General features: G+C 30.7%; 1 protein-coding gene across 5 annotated transcripts in view; it reads right to left on the bottom strand.

Moving 5' to 3' along the window:
- Nucleotides 1–10509: 10509 nt before the first annotated feature.
- LOC124364477 (sex peptide receptor-like) overlaps nt 10510–21254 on the bottom strand; it is a 364700-nt gene continuing 353955 nt past the window's right edge. For all 5 annotated transcript variants that reach the window (XM_046819996.1, XM_046820001.1, XM_046819998.1 and 2 more), the window contains 4 exons: nt 19642–19941; nt 16486–16666; nt 13413–13703; nt 10510–11934 (listed from right to left, as the gene is read on the bottom strand). In XM_046819996.1, coding sequence (XP_046675952.1) covers nt 11668–11934; nt 13413–13703; nt 16486–16666; nt 19642–19941 — 1039 coding nt within the window. In that variant the 3' untranslated portion in view covers nt 10510–11667. The remainder of the gene's footprint in view (nt 11935–13412; nt 13704–16485; nt 16667–19641; nt 19942–21254) is intronic.

Here is a 21254-nt window from a genome sequence, read left to right as displayed (position 1 = left end):
AAAAGATAACCTTGTTTCAACCACTTCCGTGCGAAGAATACAAGGCAGAGTATTCCTTTAAGTTTAGACTAGCAATAGAATTTTACAGAAAGGAACCTACACCCTCTCCAAAAGCTATCATTCACAGTATACTATTCCTATCGATCAAATGGTTTACACCAATATGTTGACATTCATGGGGCTGCCAGAGCTAAATGATTTACGAGTAGTTTATGCTTTACCCATTATATGTTCAAAAATAATATATTAGACCTAGAAGTAATGAACAGTCCTATGGTTATTAAATTATCCCATTATTAAGGAGAACAGGAATAGTTTTCATTAATATGCCCTTCTTAGACAATAAATGACAATTTCAAGCTAATTTACACCATTTCTTTCAGTATAAATAAAGCTAAATATACAAGCTTATATAATTTATTTATTTGCTTTTAGTTCAAATTGAAATAATATATCAGTGATTAAGAAAGGCCACCATTCATAAACTAAAAAGTAAACAAAGAAAAATATTTTCAAAGCAATAGTGAGTTAGAAATTAAAAACAATCTAAATACTCTACCATTTATCGTCACCATCCATCGCTGTAAATTCAAACGAAAGTAGGTAATTTCCGGCAATCAACCGATTACAAAAGTGATTATCAATGGCCAGCAAATTTTACCTTCTCCATCATTAATGAGATGCATTGAACATGTACATTGCATTATCGCGGGAATGAATAGTATCTTGCTTTTAAAAGCTTCCTATAGTACCAATTTACTATGGACGAAATGTTGGCAATAACATTTTGTAAAATTTCTAATCATTAAAGACAGACAAATAACAACATTTTATCTGTCTACGTAAATACCCATCATTATGTGTACGGTCTTTCTTAACTTACTAGAAAAATTAATTCATTTAAAATTTAAACTAATTTTTTTTTATTCCTAAAACTTTCATGGAGCCAATCAATGAGCAATGGAATATACAAACATATTTATTAAATTGAAATAATACACAAACTCATCCTTGATATAGAAAAAATTACTGTTACACACAAACATATACAAAACGTTCTCAAATGGAAAGATAGTTAGTTTCATTACTTTCTATAATAGTTACGTGATTATTTATACTGCTATAAAAGAAACAAGTAAATTGCGTATGGTTTTAATAGTAGATTTCGTTTGTATAGAATGCACATTTTAGGTATTCAGCAACTGTTCTGATAAGAAAACGTGTTACGTGGTTTTTAATAAATTTCGTCAAGGACTAACATAAAAATAAAAATGGATATAAAACCCAACAATATATATACTATTTACCAAGAAAATTAAGAGATGATTTTGATAAGTCTAATGAAACAGATAGAAATGGCCTGAGTCTTGAACGAATTCAGTTCCAGTCCGTTTACAAGATTTGCTACATTTTGTAATATCATTTATGTGCTCGATAGCTATGTTTAGTCGTAGTATTAATACAAATAATAATATGAAAGATATGTTAGATTGTTAACCACAGGCTCCGCCTCATGGACATAACAGTATAAACCCTACTAATGTTGTGTAAAAATGGAAATATATATATACATTTATAAAATTAAAAGTACGCCAATCCACGTGTCACTTAACCTGTTTTGTTGAGGTTCGATGCAAATATTTCAGTCTAAATTTTTTTGTATTGTTTATGCTACGTGTAAAATTGTTATGTAATAGTAAAAAGCTTGTTAAAAGTTAATTTGTCCTTTTTATCACTTTGCGATCATGGTCACCTATGAAATAATAAATTGATAATTTACAACCATATCTATTGGAGTGACGTAGAGGATCTTTGAAAACCGATGTAGCCTTTACAAAATGAAGATTCGACAAACATTTAAATTCGAGAGATTAGTATTTCTTAGAGATTCTGAAGGACAGACAACCAGAGAGATAGGAACACATTTTTCAAGTTCCTCAAAGAATATGCTTTTCTAAGTCTCATCTGGTTATATAAAACATAATGTTTCCTAAGTAAAATCCTTAAGAAATAGTGTAATACTTCTAGAAAACTATTGATTGAAACACAATTCTAAGCATTTGTATAAAATGTATTTAGAGGTCGTCAAATATTGAACCTTTTTTTTATCAGAATGTTACAGAAATGGATTTATTTATTACTATACTCTTTCGAGGTATATCTTAAGCATAGTTAAACAGTTTAAAATATGTTTCACGACGTATTATTCTAATAATATTTAAAACAACTAAACAATCTTTTGCCAATTTATTTGATATTCAAATTATTTAATATAAAACACGATGCACGAAATATTTTATATCAATTATTTAAAAAAAAAACTGTTCACTATACGTAATAAATGCCCAATGATTTGTAGTAAGCGTTTCCTTGTTAAATATTTACAATAATGTACAGTTAGAGTACGATAATTTAGCATTTAGAATACTCTTCGCTATCTTTGAAATAGTTCCGTGCAATCCTGTGCTAAATCAATAAACTGATCAGCCTATCCAGTGAACTTTGGACCTGGATCCATCCGATCTATCGGCTGCTCTCATTAGTGGACACATCCCTCGTTCAGTCTGTCTGTCCGACGTTCAGGAGAGTCACTTAAGACGCCAGAGCAGTTGTACATCATCTGTACCGTCGGATGTGACATGCTCTAACTGAAGCGGTAGTGATCGCTCAACAAAGTCTTGCGGTATGTTCTCTCTTGAGCTGATTAGTGCCGTCTTGGGTTTCGATGCCCTCTTTTCTCGTACGTCTGGATTTTACCGTAGAATAATATCTGAACATCAAATGCTCCGGTTGCAGTTGCTCACAAAGGCCCAGTCCTTTGCTCTCGTAGTAGTAGAAGTGTTGCCCCGGTACCTAATGCACTTTGTAAACGCAGTTGCCGAAATAGTGCTAAACTCTCCTCGTGTGTTCTGAACAAGTGATCCCTCTCAGAAGTAGGTTATTCCCTGATGCTAGTGACTGTTCTTAGTGACAAGAAGGTGTGACCCGTTCTTCAATGTATCTCACTGTAGCCCTGGAAGCCATGTTAATTTTATTTGTTAATTTATTGCTCTCTCAAAACGTAATATCTGTCTATTTAATATTTTATTTAGTTTCCAGATTCGTATGTAAGTATATCTTAAACTTAAAATAATTTTATTTCAGTAGCAAAATTAAGAACCACATGAACCATACACGTACTTTTATTGCTATTTGTCTGGTTGATCCTATGTTTGGAATATATAAAAAAAAAATTCAAAATTCAAATTAAAATATCCAACCTGATGATTTTTAACTACACTCAACCATCACCACGCATTATACATTGCGCGAACCAGTGGACTGAAGATAAGTTATAAACATTGAAATACAATAATATTCTTTGTGTATGGTTACTTTTATTTCTTATAATTTATTTGTTTCTAAACTTTTAAATGGTTTTGTTTCATAGCAAAGTACTATAACTGTATAGCAATAATATTTTTTACTTACTTATGTGTATAAGATCTCCATAGTTCTTGTGAACAGTGTTTTGTTTATTTGTTACTCAACACATCTTGTCCAAAGTAGAATGTTTCTTAACATAATAATGTTCTGAAAAAAAAAAAATAAATAAAATTTTAAAGTTAAAGTTAATATAATTTATTGAATAACTGGAAGAATCAAATAAGGTTATATAGAAATTATATTCATTCTATATTATAATATGCCCACTTAGTTTAGTTTTAATATTTTTCTAGTATATGTTATACAAATATTCACACGACCTAATAAAATATCTTTAATTTACTTTATTAAATATTGTATTACTACAAAACTAAAGATTAAATGGTTAAGGCCTTATAAATGTGTCAACTCAAGAGAAGTAAGAACTGTTTTATAAAAGAGAGGTGGATAATTTAATACAAGTTCTAAAATGACAAGAAGTTTCGAGTAAATGTTTTATGTTCTTCGTGTTCTATTATAGGACTCGCTAAAGGTCAAAGGTGGTAGGACAAAAGACGCACAGGAACTTCTTGAAACTCAGTATAGTGAAAGTTAGTTTGAGAATTCGGAAGTGGCTTCCTACAACAATGTCTTCTTTCAGCACTTACTACAACGATAAGATTTGAGAAAATACTGACTTTTACTTATTTATTAAACTGTTTTTATCAAGTAACGTCTAAAAGGTTGATTAAGTAATCAATTTCAAAACTAATAAACTGTAATAAAACATTAAATTTTTAATATCTATGGAATAATTTCCTTTAAAGATTTAGAATATTATGGCGTACTGTGGTTACCAAAAGGACGAGATTAGAGTGACAAAAAGGAATAAACCGATTGATAATATTTTATAATGACAATAATAAAAATACATGATATTATAATAATAATAAAGCCTACAGTCTTTGGATTTTAATTAAAGCAATTAGTTAAACAATAATTTTATTGATATTTTTAATGTAATCTTATTTTTACATCCTGCAAAATGTTTTCAGATTTAGAGTTATAAATTTACCATATGAGTTAGAACATGTAAAATCTAAATTTATTTGAAACATTTGTTTACATACTAAATTAGTTATATTGTTTTAATCAATCATACATACCATTTTTCAGTTTTTATAATTTTCAATATATTAAACTATATGTTTATGTCCTTAAAGCCATGACTTAGAGTCTTCCTGACTTGGTCTCGTAACTCTCGGCCACGACAAAGACCGATATTTATCACGTAACGGAGTGTGTAAAAGTATCAGTGAAGAGTAATTTATATACAAGTACTACTAAAACCGAGGTAAACTCTTTCCTCCAGTGTAATATCAAAATTACCAATCATACGTGACAAACAAAAAGTATCTTCAATTTATTAAAACATTCTGTGAAATATCAACATTTTACTTCAGCAAAATAAATCACATCATTACGTTGTTCTGTATTATATTTTATACTTTTGGAGGCATATGGTGTGAATGATTAATTAATAAAGCAAGCGTCATTATCCACCATTAATTTACTAATAATAAATTTAGCAATCGTTCTTTAACGGAAATATTAAGAAACTTTATTGTTACTTTCTGAAACTTACAAGTAAGGCAAACAAAAGAAATATCATCACCAAATAAAATATTTAGAAACAAATATATGATTGTCTTCATACGGTTGAACTGCGGCAAACATCTGTGCTCTTCTCAAAGATGTATATGTATGCTAAAGAGAGTACGAATTAAAAAATATACTTCTATAGGTAAATAAAAAAATCACTTTAAAGTAATTTTCATGTTACAAAGAACATAATACTATATAAGAAAGTTTTATTAATGAATCGAGTTTCTGCGTTGTAATATTTATAGTTTATGTTTTCACATAAATGTTTTAACCAAATACTGCATTGCATATTCAATATATTTTGTGTCTATCAGAAAATAAAAGCATAGTCAGTCTTTTATTCTCTACAACGTTATAGGATTTCTGGAAATTAGTACATCATATATTTTTTTTAATTAACTGATTACCTTTCAATAGTAAGCCCCAATCCTACACTTTGTCGTATCTATTGGCATTGCATTCTAAAAAATTTACATTACAGAATATAGTACCAATTATTCAATCCATAAAATTCAATGTTAGTCTATTTTTTTAAGTAAACAAAAAGTACAAAGCACAAATAACCACAATTGGCCGTACTCCATGAGAAGATATGCGGATTTACAGTAAAATACTACCTTAAGGCGGGCCCAGGATAACGTTTTTAATAGATATATTCATCAAAGTAAACATAAAATGTTCTAGACAGTTCAATCTAATTTTAAGAATTTAAATATAATGTATGTTTGTCTTTATCAATGTGATTATTACATGGAAAGAGTGTCAGGTAAGTTATAGAAGTTACAAGAATTTATTTTATTTCAGTGAGTCTACTTAAAAAATTGATGTTCAAAACTAAACTAACATACCACTGGTATGTAAATTAAACATTGCTTTAACCTCTAAATAAATAAATAAATAAATATATATATATATACATATATATATATATATATATATATATATATATATACTTGATCCTGTATACTATAATTGGATGTGGCAATCAGGGGAAAAACAGAGGGAAAAACAGAGTAAAAAATAAGAAAAGCCAGAAAACATTTACACTGTCTTATTCAATTACTTTAATCTATGGGACGACTGTGCTCAGTTTACTAGCTATCCAGATGATTACGAAACAACAACTCCAGTCACTTAACCATGTGCACAACTCCTGCATTACATGGACCTGTGGATTCACAGATTTGTCGTAAACTAACAAACACAATATAACTGTTTATTAACTTACTACTATATATTTGTTTTAGAACGTCTGAAACTTTTTATGAAACAAAGTGCTATATCCGAAAAGTTGTAAAAGTGTTGCTTTCTCAGAGTAGTATTTTTTTATATTTATTTCTCTCTGTATTAAAAAAATCCATATTATTTATTCATTATTCTAAAAACCATGTCTAGAATTTGAGATAGGTTTCCAAATTGTAACCAATTTTTATAGTAGTAGAGTTTCATTTGTGAATTTGCGACAGAATAATAATAATGCATTGTATACCATTAAACTTCACATAAGGTTATATATATATATATATATATATATATTTGTTAACAAACATTTAACTTAAATTTTGCTTGAAATATAGCTCTTCTATCACAGAGAGGTGAGGAACTTCAAATATTTTTTAGTTAAATGACAAGACATATCCAGAATCCTACTGCTTTATGTCCTATTACTGAGCTCACTAATGGTTAAAGTTGCTATAAAAAGGCACTCATAATTGTTTAAACTTAATATCGTGAAAGTTATTTGAGAATCTACAAGTTGCTTCCTAAAACAATCTCTGCTTACAGCATATACTAAAACAAAAATATTGACGGGAAGGGACTAAAGGTTAAGTAATATCAGACTATCCAAGTGTGAATGTATATTTATTCAATGATATTTACTTCTTTTCATGCTCTCAATTGAAATAGATGAATATATACTTTTTATAATTAGGAGGTTTCAAAAATGTTTAGTTTTATTGGTTAGCATCACTCGAGGAGAGAGAAAATTTCCTTTATGTCTGTCTGTGCACATCGTCTTAAGAAGTAACAGACCTCTAGTTTTAACAGTTTGCATCAACCTTCGTTTCTGTTTAGGAAAGATTGTGTTTAATCACTTCACTGTAAAGTATTCCATATCATGTCATGGTATTCAGATCGTGTCTTCAACGAGAAAACCTTATATTAAATACATTACAAAGTTAAAATAATTATATTAGGTTATTAATTTGTAACATGAATGGCCTAACTGTCTGCAAGGTTTCTTGAGCAAGCTTACATATGTATATAAATTTTACCTACAATTCTATTTCTACATAGATTGGAATGTTTTTAAAACCATGGAAGTCTGCTGTTTTTGTGGTTGGCAAAAGTTTAATTTTTTCTTCATTGTTACAGTTTATTAGACAGTTTATTTCGTTTCTGAGGGTGCATCTTTTTGGAGGACATCTAGAAAGTGAAATGAGCTACAGAATATACATGCTGCAATTTCATTTAATTCTATTACATATCGTGTGGTGCGACGTAGGCTTATACATAATAACTGTGAAAAAGTAACGAAAACAATTTTAATAAATAGTAGATGATATATTTCTAGTCCTTTTGAGCCTAAAAGTATTTAATTTTTACTCTTTTAATTGTATTATGTTGTGACACGAGTTATTTAGAAAAACATTTTTAAACGGAAACGCTTTAAAATAAAGTAATTTTTATTAATTTACTTTACCTGTTTGTATTATATATTGATAGGTAACTTACAAAGCAGATAATATTTTCTTTAAGTAGTAACCTAATTCTGCTTCTTCTGAAATACAGAATTGTTATCAAGTTAAGGTTTAGAGTTAATATAGTCAAAGAGTTTAGATAATTCATAGTAGTACAAACGCAGATGTTTGAAAATCAAAAGAGGAATATACCCTAAGGAAGATATGTGTCGATTGACACCATATTTGTCGTGATAATCAAGTTCGTGGGTATAAGAATATTGTAATTGTAAATAATATTTTCAAAATAATTATATCAACCTATATACTTTGGACTTTTTACTGAATTAAAACTACCCGTAAGATAAGTAATTAGTATATTGTCAAATTATTTATCAAAAGAAAATATTGCAATTTCGAACTCCAACATTTCTTTCATGATATTAGATAAGAATAAAGTTATATTAATATGTTATTCAATGTAAACCTTACTTTGCTTATAAAATATGTCCTTGTATAATTAAAACGTACTACGATAACACCAAAGTTTGAGATAGTATTTTACTTTAATAATGAGAGAATCTAACATTAAATTTATATTAGAAATCCTAATAAATGTATAGTTATAGTTACATATACTTTCAGTAGATTTTTTACTGTTTAATTGGATAAATTCATGTTAGATATCTTCAAATATTTTTAAGTAGAAAACTTATATATTCGGTTTCTTAAAGGTAACACATAGAGCTTTCATGACTTCGTCTTATAACTCTTGACCACGACACAGACTGAAACATTTTACGTGATACAGTGATGTGATAGCAGCTATGAACAGGACACTGTATACACGTATTAATGAATGGGCTAGAAATTTTATTTTTTTATATATTAACGTTAATGACCGAACCTGGTATTAAAAAACGAAAAAGTACTTTACGATTTTCATTATAATTCTGTAATATTTATATGTAAACTTTAACTAATATATTACACAACTAAGTAACATTTTATTTATTTTATTACTCTTAAAAGATAAAGAAAGATTGACTGATAATTAATTAAAAAGTAATGCATTATAAAATAATGCATTATATCTTGCAGTAAGAAATATAGTATTTTTGGCATAGGAATAGAAATTTTGTTCGTCTTTTATTATTTGTAACAAATATGAGTAAGCCACACCGAGTGTCGCTTAGCACAATTCATACGATTGCTTTCAATATTGCAACTCCATATCTTTTTTAATTCTCGAGATGTCCTGCTGATAGACAGATAGACATAGCTCTTACAGAAAATACACTTTTCATATTATCGACAGATAAATGCATAATTAAGTCAGTTTACTAAGTGACTTCAATAACGATTAGCCAAATACATATGGTTGAAAATCATACAACACCTTGTTTTTTATGCTGAAATTGAATGTCATGCAAAACTTTAAGTTTGCAGATTGTCTTTCTAGACGTACCTCATCATAAAATACAAAATATTTTATTGAGTTTTGCTTCATAGCAGTGTTTGATAGTACCATTTCCGGTAAGATGGCATGGGTACTAAAACACAACTTTGTACTGAAAAGTAATCCAAATTCCATTGAGCGAAATGCACCATCATCATACTCGGAGTTGCTTATATTTAATGGGAGATTGCAAGTTGCAGATCATTTTGTCTTACTGAAAATACTATTTGAAAGCCTTCCCTCTCACGGGATTAAATTCACTCAAACCCTCGAGACAGGTACGTTAAGAGCAACGTTTCTGGTTATATTTTATTATCTTGAAATCATTTACTTGCTACATCATCCTTTTATGATACACATATTTATAAGCTTTTAATGCAAGTATAAGAAAACTAACACAATGAAAAAATAGAAATTTATTACGTGGTAAGATATCTTCAGAAAATAATCTGAGACTTAAAGTTTTGCATGTCGCTTAATTTCTACATAGACAGGAATGAGTTCTATGAATCAAACATATGAAATTCTCTTAGAGTGATTTAATCTACTTAGTCAGACTTTATTTTTATAGTCTCTCTAAATATTTCAAAATTTCACCTGACCACTTAAATTTCTCGTGGACTATTGTCAACCGCTCCAAATGCCATGTTAGTTTAAAAAATAAGAATTATATTATAAAATACAAATTATTAGATCCTACTTTGAAAATTTTCAATAAACCTGAGGTTTTTAATCACTTCCTCTTAAAACAAATAAGTTTTAATTAGTGTTGCAAGTCAAAAGACATAAAAGCCTTAATATTTCCTCTTACCATTTTTATTAAAATGGCGTTATAAAGCTTGATTTACTTATAAAAACTTTAAAATTACACATAGCAGGTAGTCTTAAATTTCTCATTTAATAAATAAAATATAGCACGAAACATAATTTGGAAATATAAATGTCTCTATTCTTCAAGACCGTTATTTGTCCGACATATATGATGATCAGAAGAAAATTTTCTATACATTAATATTATTTTATTAAGTAAATTTTAATGAAATGACGGACACTTGCCAGTTTCCCAAACTGAAATTTAGGACGCATTAGAGACCAGTGGGTTTTTACTTCGGGGTAGTTACTGTAGATATACCTGTAGATCTTATATTGGTATATATTGCCTTATATAAAATTATGAAATTGTAAGCATATACGAACATTAATATTTTTAGGCAATGTGACAATGAATAAATAACTTACCAGGTGTAATGCTCTACTACAAAAGTCACAATCAACAGGGTATGAAAAATAAATACTAAAGAAGTTTTCTACTTTTATTTCAAAGTTTACAGTCTGAAGTAACGTTACAATAGAACAATTTACAACGAATGCCTAGACTTCAAGTACACTATATCAATAATATAAACACTCATATTAAAATATAAAGAGTTGAAGCGCAGCAATTATAGGATTGTACAGAGTGGCTATACTGATCTGCACAACACGAAGTGTTTGTCGGTGAGGGGTGGAGAAGAAGTATCAGCGATGGGGGGGAGGGGCTGCCAAAGGGGCTCAGGTGCAACCCCTGCTCGCCATCACCGTCGGCCACATGACATCTACAGCAACCAAATATAACACTTACACTAATTTGTTTGTCTTTTAATATCATTTCGTTTATGAAGGTGAGGTAATTAACTCATCAGAGTTCACTGCCTTTTAAATTGTACACAAAATGCTGCAACCTAACATGTTACACCGATATTCATTAAATGGAAATTCAACAACTTTTGAAGTAAACTCTTGTATAAAAAAATTCTTGATAATAAAAATTAAATTTTAAGAACAGCTAATGGTTTTCAATTATATATTAAAACTTTGCTGGACTTAAATAAAACTGTACTGAGCTTAAAATAGTTATACTAAATAATAAAATTATTTGACAATAACCACCCTTATTTAAAAATCTTGTTTATTACTTGTTATAAAAAATATTTATAACGTTAAATAATAATGCTAATTTAAACGATTATAGTAGACGACAATAACTTATGATTCGTTATACGTAGAAACAAGCACACATGAGTTTTTATTTAACACACAAGTATCCATAGAAAACATTAAGTACAGTAAAATTACATTAACAAATATATACAGACAAAGAGAATTGAATTAAAAAAATAAATGAGTATTCATTCATCAGAAAATGATTGAGGAATAAACAACGCATTTTAATTACAGCAATAAGACCAATACAATAATGCAATACAGGAACAATAAAGAGCAATGCAAAATCTTTTAAAAGGCAGAAACTCTAGATTGTCAAATTCTACAATGTAACTTCAATACAGTAGGTACTTTTCCTCAGTTCCTCTTGGAGTCTGTAATGAGACTATACATAGCTCTTAGCATCCAGATATGTTAGAAGTCAGTTCAAGTGAGGTATTAGGCACTGAGCCCTGATCATACGGAACGGTCACACTACAAAACAGTCTCGTTTGTGCAAGTCCTAGGCCCGTTGACGAGCGAGTATCGAGAACTGCCACCGCCGTTGCGGCGAGCCACCTGAACCGCTCCCCGGATGAACAGCTCCTTGAAAGTCTCCCGGAACTGTCGACTCATACCGCAGTAGATGGCGAAGTTGATGGGGTAACTGACGATGATGAAAAAGTTGGTAAAGAGCACCAGCACATTGGCCACATGGTAGTCCAGGAACTCTTTGATACTGCTGGATATCACGTGGAGAATCTGCAATATGTGAAGAGAAGTTAAATACCTTACTATTTAGTGCACTAACTTAGGATTGTGATGAACTTCTTACAACTTAAATTCACCTCAATGGTAATCCAGGAATTCCAGACAAAGATAGATATAACGTGGCTAATAAAAAACGAGCTTGGTAATAAAACGGTATGTTCATTTATACTAGTGAGGATGAAGGTCTTGGTACCGCTTAGTAACAACTTTTTTACATAATATATGCATATATTTGGCATAGGTAAATCCTTGTGGTTGACAACATTTTAAAGTACTATAATATCTTTCGTTTCAATATGAATATTAAATTAAAATATATTTATTTCAAATATTAAATGTAGCTACTTATTAAAAAAAAGATAATATAATTTATAAAAAATAGTTTAACTGTAAATATAAAGCACAGAAGAACTTAAAAGTTGTTTATTTTTGTTTCCCATAATAAAACGAATAACAGCATTACCTTAAGTGCTATTAAAAATATATTACATATAATTAACCATCGCTTTTTGCTTGGAATATTGAAAATACGTTACGTTGATTTACACAAAAGTGTCTAAAATATAGAATAAGGAAGATTGAGATGTTTCGCTCTTTTAGAGCCTGGAATATGCAAGTTACAATTATTAGGAAATATTTTCCTCAATCACATACGTTTCAAATTAACTTCAGACTTTTTTAAGCATGTTTAAAAAAATGTCTGTTAAAAGGAATGTGTTACATTTCTTAATTTTTATCAGTGGTAATCCCATTATCAGATTGATATGACTCATAATGTCATATTTGTTAATATTTTGATTTAAATTTAGTATAAGGTATCCATATAACAATGTTAAAGAATATATTCATTTACAAATTTCTGTCCTCAATACACCATATCTTTGGCTTATAAATAAAAAAACTTATCAATATTTATTGTTTCAAATTGGTGTTAGAAATTTTTAGTACATGTAGAGTTTTCATTTTGTAAAATCTCTTTGTGTAAAAACTCGTATTTTTTAACTACAATATACGTTTATTTTTATTTTTAAATGTTGCCTACATTATTATTATAGAGTGTAAGTATTTCTCATGTGAAATATAAAACTTCTAACCAAGTGAATGATTTACTAAGCTGTAATAAGTTATTTTTACTGAGCCAGTTGTTTAATAATTATTTATCTTGTATTTCAAAGAGATTATACATATGTCATTAAAGAATTGTACACTGTGTTATTACTATAAGCTTAAATTAGTATTATGGTATTGCCTCCTAATGTGGAATATTATAATAGATATACTTAGTATGTTCCACAATAGGAGGAATGAAACATCAAAGCAGTATGGCAGAAGATACTTATCAGTAAATGTTTTCTGATAAATTTCATTATATATACATATATATATATATATATATATATATATATATATATATATATATATAAACTTTACAGAATTTAATGATTTTTCAGTTCTAATCAATAACTTACCGTTACAACAGCGAGCGGGATCTCCGTGCATAGGAAGACAGTGACGACGACGATGAGCATGAGCGTGGTACAATTGGAGTCCCTTAGCCTCTTGCACTCGCTCTTGCGATTTTCCTTGAGCAGTTTGTCACGCTTGAGCTGGGCGTCTCGTAGGGCCCGGAACAGCAGAACGTTGAGCGCCACGAGACATATGCAGGGAACCATGTGCACGAAGATCACACGGAACCCAAAATACACGGTGAAGTAGACGTCAAGAGACAACCAATGCTCCACCCAGTAGGCGAAACGTTCCTGTCGGTAACATAGGTCAATATTTAAATTGTAAGAACTACTATGTATATGCATACTATGTACTATCAGTACCTTTTATAACGAATTCTTGTTTCATAAATAACCAACCATGAAATCATGTTGGTTATAACATGTAACAATCTATCATTTTAAAACGAATTAGGTTTAACACATCTTTTCATAAAATCCTTTACAAGGATAAATAGTTAGTGCCCACTTTTTGAATTTCTAAACATGAATTAATGTATTTCAAATACAGGTTATGAAACCAAAATAAAATTCGATTATTTTCGGTTTGGAACATATCATGAAAAAGTATTAAATTTAAAAAGTACGATTTTCTCACATGTATATTCCGAGTGAAATTACGTGGGCAAATATATGAAAAAATATTTTTATATTTTCCTACGTAATAGCAAAATTTAACAATCATATCAGTTAGCTGAAGGTGAGTGTAAAGATCCTAAAGCATAGTTTTTATTTAACATCTTGCGTTCATAAAAAATAAGTGAATTTATTTGAACTCTTGTTATTTGTCTTCTAACGATTGGCCATTTTTTTATGTTTTTTACGCTTTTATTAAACATTTTGTAAAAAAAGACATTTTGAATATAAATCTGTAAATGTATTATATTGTTCATGAGAATGTAGAGATGATTAGGGTAAAGAAATGTTATGCGTACATCACAAAATATAGGTGTACTAAAAATTTTTTAAGCGGTGGGACTGAAAATCCTTAGATGTGATGATTATATAAAAATTTGAAAATCTTAGATAGCCACTGTATTCTTAATCTTATCAAGTTTTAGATAAGATATCTAGATTATAGCCAAGTTCTCTTGAAGAAACATTTAATATAATTTTACAAACTCAAATAGTACACGCAAGGCTGACTTTGATACTATTAGTACAATTATTTACAAAACCTTACATTAATTATATTTCTGACACTAAATGTTTCAAAAATAATTATAACTTAATTTTTTTAAATAAATGAATTTATAACCTATGTACATAACTAAATGTATTACTGGGATACAATCATTTCCAAAAACATGAGCATAAAACATAATTTATACACGAATAATTTGTAAAACATTTTTATTATTCATGTGCTTTACAAAATAATTATCATTAACTGATATCCTGTATATGTAGGCCATTGCGGCATGTGCGTTTATTCTTATTAAAATTTGTTAATAGAACTAATTCATTGATGATATTAATTTTTCGAAAAATAAATACTAATTTTGAACTTTTTGTGATATATATTGATATATATATACTGTATGCAGAAAATAAATGCTCAGAGGCTTCTTTAAACAATAGAAGAAAAAGACTTCATATAAATCCTTTAATATTTCGACTTTTATGTCGTTTTCAAAAAGGTACAAAAAGTTTATATAATGTAAGAATTAAATGTAAACATATGGATTTTTATAATCAGCTGAAAAATTCTATTCTGATTTATACTGTAATTTATAAACTCCTTTGTATATTATACTAAAAAGGGCTTTATATAAAAATTAAAATTTAGATTAATAACATAAAAGGCGTTCTAACAGCATAAAATTAAATTAAATATTAACAATTTTGTAGTTTTGTAGTTGTACCTACATAAAAAATTAATAAAATTAATAAATTTAAATATAGACAATACATTGTTTTAGACTTGCTAGATTAATTTAGACTATTTTAACAGATCATTTCTTATTTAATCCAAAAGGTAATTTTGACTTAGTGACTAATTGATATGCTTGTTCTAAATTTTCTAATTGAATTTTTGAAGAATCTTCTGGTACTTTACAAATCCCTTTTAATGTGTAACAATTATTAAATATTTCGCTATGAGCCAATGCATGTTGCGAAACCAATTTGTCGTCTTGTCTGTTGGATGAAGACCGATGGTTACTCATTCTAATATGTAAGGGATTTGTCGTTAATCCAATATAGTCCTTGGGACAAAATTTGCAAGACAACTGATAGATTAAATTTTTCGTTTTACAGTTAATGTTATTTGAAATTTGGTATGTTTTATTAGTTGTGCTACTTGTAAAAGTTTTAGAAGGATTTAGAATTTTGCATGTAGCACAACGCTTGTCTTCGCAAGAATGGCAACCTAAAAACTTTTGATCAGCATCTGAATTTGGAATTTGGTTAGGCAATAATTTAGGTCTTACCAGAAGGTTCATCATATATATATATATATATATATATATATATATATATATAATGTGTTTTTTAAGTGCCATGAAATATAAAGTTAAAGCTATAATTTACTAGGTTTTTCCGAGCTGACAGGTTAACAAGTTGTATGTCAGGCGACCTATAAGCAATGTTTTGGGTAATTATTGTAATGAGAGCCTAATAAATACCTATAACAAGCTTCGAACCTGTAAAATGAACCATACATATGATGTATTACTAATTTTCAAAATTGATAAATGAACACGATCTTTATGGAGAAATTTATGATGTAGCCGTGATATCATTGTTTCAAAAACTGAATAACAAATTTCACAACTAAAATCAGCAAATATTTGTGTTTTAAATTGTATACAAATATGTTGTTAAGTGTTATTTTTAATTTATGCATTATTTGAAATGGAAAAACATTTGTATGTGAGACCGACATTATAACTTCGATTACCAGTTCCTAGGAAGCTACTCAAATACAAAGAAGACAGGATTCCTTGTTCTGTAACCTGTATCTTAAAATTCATACAAGACACAACTGACAATCATGCCGATACATTGTGCAGAATATAAACTAAAAACTTACCCTACAAACTGTGACTGCGTCCTGGCCACGCCAAGAGATTGTCAGTGGCTCGTACACTCTGTCAATAAACCTGGGGAACTGGTGCAGGGTTGCGAGGACGGCTATCCATGCCACGCATTTCAGCACGCGTGGCATAGTGCACCATGTGCGGGCTACTGGTGCATGGCATACGTATATGTACCTGAAGGCATGAGATAATATCAGTCATACAGTTCGTTTTACCGTATATTTATGAAAAAACATAAAAAACTAAATGGAAAATCCCTTCTCTTTAAGTATAAGTGGTAAAAATCTGCCCGTTGTAAACTTCCTTAGACGTAATATCCGGGATAGATTTACTGATTCCCCTATAATCCTAAAGTACTGTAATCAAAATATATAAAAAGAAATAAATAAATACAGTATATATATATATATATATATATATATATATATATATATATATATATATATATATATATATATATATATATATATATAGATCCGGCTCGCCCCTCCTGCGTGGCCTGCCTCCGAAGTTTCCTCTACCAGCTCGTCGGAACCATCTCCATTCTTCCAGCTTTCGCGTCTCTACCATCACCTTCTGCTCCTACTCCTGCGAAACCTCCTGCTCAAGCGTCTTCTCCTGCTCTGGCCACTCCTGGTCCGGTATCCTCGAACTTTGTGGCTCCTGCTCCTTATCGTTCATTGCCGGACCCCTTTTACAGCCCTTTTTCACCACCTGGGTCACCGGCAGCCATTGCTGATAGCCTTACCGCCTGGCAGCGTGGATAAGAATTTCTGCAGATATGGCATGGGTCTTATTTTTGTACGCTTCCTAGATTACTTTGTTTCCTCTATGTCCGACTCGCCGGCAAGTCTGGGACCGATCGTCCAGATCCTCGTACTGTGTCGTACTGGAGACCGGCCGTCTTAAGCAGCTTTACCGCAGGACTCCTAGACAGGCCATCCGGGAGATGCTACAGGCGGCGTTCCCTTATTCTGCTATTTCTGACATCATATCTCACTTCTTTGAGTCTTATATTACAAGAGGCGGATGCATGGGGAGCTTCCTTGCTACATGGCTCTAGAGGTGGGCCACGGGCTTCTTTCAGGAGCCCAGAAGGGCCTTTACGTTTGCGAAGGGCTGCCTCAAGCACAACTTCCGACTTCAGGAACTCCATTATGAGGCTCAGAGGCGTGGCACTGATCTTTGTGTGGCCTGGCTTGACCTGGCTTGAGTGTCCCCACTCTTCTGTCATTGCAAAACTGCACTCTACCAGGCTTACCGCCGACCAACTGCGGCTAATCCAGGATCTGCATGAGGATAGTGTGACGTACATATGGCACAGTGGCGGGTTGACTCCGGACATCCCCTTTGGAGTGCATGTCGGGCAGGATTGTCCCGTATCACCGGTACTGTTCAATCTGGTGATAGAGTCGCTCATAGTCCGCTAGTGGCGTTAGAGGACCTGCACGGAGCCGTCCTGCGTGGTAGGCATATCAGCGTACACTAAACTTTAATGGTTTAAAGCCCCCAATTTGAGGCTCCCACATTTTGGGGGAGGTTAGGCATCATTTTGTATAGATAAGTATATTTTTTTATCAAAACATTTACACATCTTTATTCTTCATGTAACTATCTGTACTATTTAATCTTAAATGGTAGTTTCAGAAGGCACAAAGTCCTAATAAACAATAGTATAGTAACTTTAATTTATTAAACAAAACATTTAGATACTATTGATGAGAATAACAAATAGTAAGTATTTAATTAGTGACAACCAATTTCAACACATGCAACATAAGTCACTATGGCTAGATTAACAGCCAAACTGAAAAATGTATATATATTTTTAGATTAAGGAATTAGGGCCTAATAAATAACGTGTGTGAATGTTGGCCTCAGAGCAGGAAGGAGTATATCTTAGTAGAAACTATAATTCGATGGTAATTTAATCGTTTTAATTATCAACCAGATGCTTTTCTATGAAGGCAAGTGCTCATTACAGATAGACTGTATTAGTCAACAGAGCCTGACGTCTCTCCAACCAAAGTAATTGGTATTCTGTCTCTCTTTTGTCAAAATTGATTGTATTCACCCTCCCTCAACACAACCTAGCCTTCCATTGAATTCTCAATTATAAAATGAAGGTTTGTATTTTACACTTTATATTTTTCAAAAGCAGATACAATTGGTTACCACAGTTAAAGTCAGTAAAAGCACGAAAATATAGAGCCAAACATGATTTTAGTAGAAAATATAAATTTACATTCACATGTAAAAGAAGTTTTATTTAATTGTACAACATTCAAACTGGAAAATCGTAATTTAATTTAACATTGCACCAAAACTGTTATTATATCATTACTATCTGTTAGATACTTAAGGAATAATGATGCTCGAAATAGAAATGACACGCTTTTTAATCAATTGGAATGATGACGTTTTATATCCGTTGATTTACATTTTAAAAAAATTCTGAAGCCGGAATATTTAATTGAAATGTCTTTTTTGTCACATTAATTTAACTAAAGGTTTGAAGTATAGTATTAAATAATAGGAACATGTATAAAGCATGACATGCTATATTAATTGCAACGGTTAATAATTATTTGGATTAAAAAATTGCCACTTGTAATTATATTTAATATTTTAATACTTATGGACTTGTATCAACCAATGTAAAAAATATTGAATTTTTGTTAGCGTAGATTTGGTAGATTAAAATATAATAGAATAGAAACATATTAGATAGATAAACAAAATAGATTATTATCATCTAACGTGAAAACTCTTAATTACTTTAAACATATATTTTTAATGAAAAGTTTCGAAATCTTATTGGTGATTGGATAATGAATATATACTTTATCAAACTGCTTTTGCCTAATGGAGACTATGCCTTACGTTTAATGATGTTGTTCATAATTTTCAAAACTTTCGTCTTACATAGTGTATTATAAATTATCAAATATTATTCGTATATTATTTAAATGTTAGATTAATTATATGAGCGTTATTAAAAGTCTAACACGGGAGGCTCTAGAAAAATTTCATTTCAGTTTCTCCGTCTGTCTGTATATCTAGCTCTACACATAAACTAAAGCATATATTTCCGATTATATGTCTTTTTACAGTAATCATAAAAATGGAATTTGAGAAATTGTATTTACCTCTGGACAGCGAGAGCCAGGGTCAGCCAGATGGAGGCGGTGTGGAAGAGAGCAGGGATGACCTCATTCATGAAGGCCCAAGCGTAGCAAGCCCCCACTGGGGTAAGAGGCTTATAGTGGTTGCCGAACGTGTACATGTAGAAAAGCCACGGGGCGGGGAACAGCAATGTGAACATATCTGAGAGAGCCATCGCCATCAGCACGGCGTTAGTGGGAGTCCGCATGTGTCGCTTGCTGAGTACAACTACTATCAGCGTGTTGGCCACTATGGTGATCAGCAACAGGAAAGGCATCACATACCTGGAATATACACAGTGAGCACTATTTAATAGATTTTACGATTATAAAATAAAGCTTTATAAAAGGTAACATTTCCAAATTTAAATAATGAAGTAATGGTACCACAAAACGTATCTAACTATTACACAAATAGAAAATATCGTCAAAGGAGAATAGCATGAATCAAATAATCTGGTATCAAAAATTTTCAGGACATCGTTAAATGAAGACTACACGGAAAACAGGCTAAACCTTACAAATTTGGAAAACGAGTTATTACAGTCTCGTGTTAAACTGAATAAAGTTCTATTTTATGAGTAAATAAAAGAAGGGAAAAGCGGACTAATACCATGAGAAATTCAAGTTTAAAAATTAATGTACCTAGGGAATAACGGGCCAATCCCCAGCGGGACAGAAGAAGGCCGGGCTAACCTCAATTTCCCAAATGTATTGCTAGTTTTTATTGTTGCAGTAATCATTCAGCGGTTATTATGAATGTGCTTAGTGGTTTTAGTTTGTGTTATGCTTTTAAACAACAATATTTACTCTCAAAGTTTACCACCATCCTCAAAAGAACAGGGCAGGCTGCCAATTACAGGTCAACAAAAAAGAGACGGAAAATTTACTGTAGGATTAGACAGGTAACGAAAAACATACGTGCTCGTACTTTTGAAAATTGTTCAGGTGTAGATGTAAATTTGTGAAATGCTTTTAAACAATATCTTATAACAATTCTATGAAACGTTTGTCAGACTTTATTATATGGCTGGAACAAACAAAATGTATATTTCTTTGGCCATATAAGTATTGCACCCATACAACGTCGGTATTCTAAGGATGTTGAACATTACAATTTATGTGGTTGTTCTTTTAAATGACGAATTAGAATTGAAGAAAACGCTGACTTTACTAACATCGGAGTGTGCTGTATGGCTTATTAGTATACACGGCATTACCGAGAAGAGGTTGACATCCATACAAGAGTCACGGAAAATAACAGAAAAAGCGCCGGAGGATTAACGAAGTACGCATAAAACTAGACCCCATTTTCAAGACGAAGAATTTAAGACTTATTACCTATGACTTATGTGGCTATATATAACCACATTAGCTTGTTCAATTGACGAGATAGTCATTATAGTATTAGAAATATAGAAAGGTCCACTTCCTGAGAAGTTATCAATAAAAAATCCAATATCTTCAATGAAGAATGCCTCAGTATTAAGGCTTCACAAGAATCCAACATATTGATATTCAATACCGAATTTATTTTATTGTCGGGGTTAGTTCATTTGATTTTATGTTTTCTTCACAATAGTGAAAAATAAACAAAA

The sequence above is a fragment of the Homalodisca vitripennis genome, chromosome 6 (assembly GCF_021130785.1).
Source record: "Homalodisca vitripennis isolate AUS2020 chromosome 6, UT_GWSS_2.1, whole genome shotgun sequence".
Lineage (NCBI taxonomy): Eukaryota > Metazoa > Arthropoda > Insecta > Hemiptera > Cicadellidae > Homalodisca > Homalodisca vitripennis.
The sequence above is the reverse complement of the archived record's forward strand: the minus strand, read 5'-3'. Positions and strand labels throughout refer to the sequence as shown.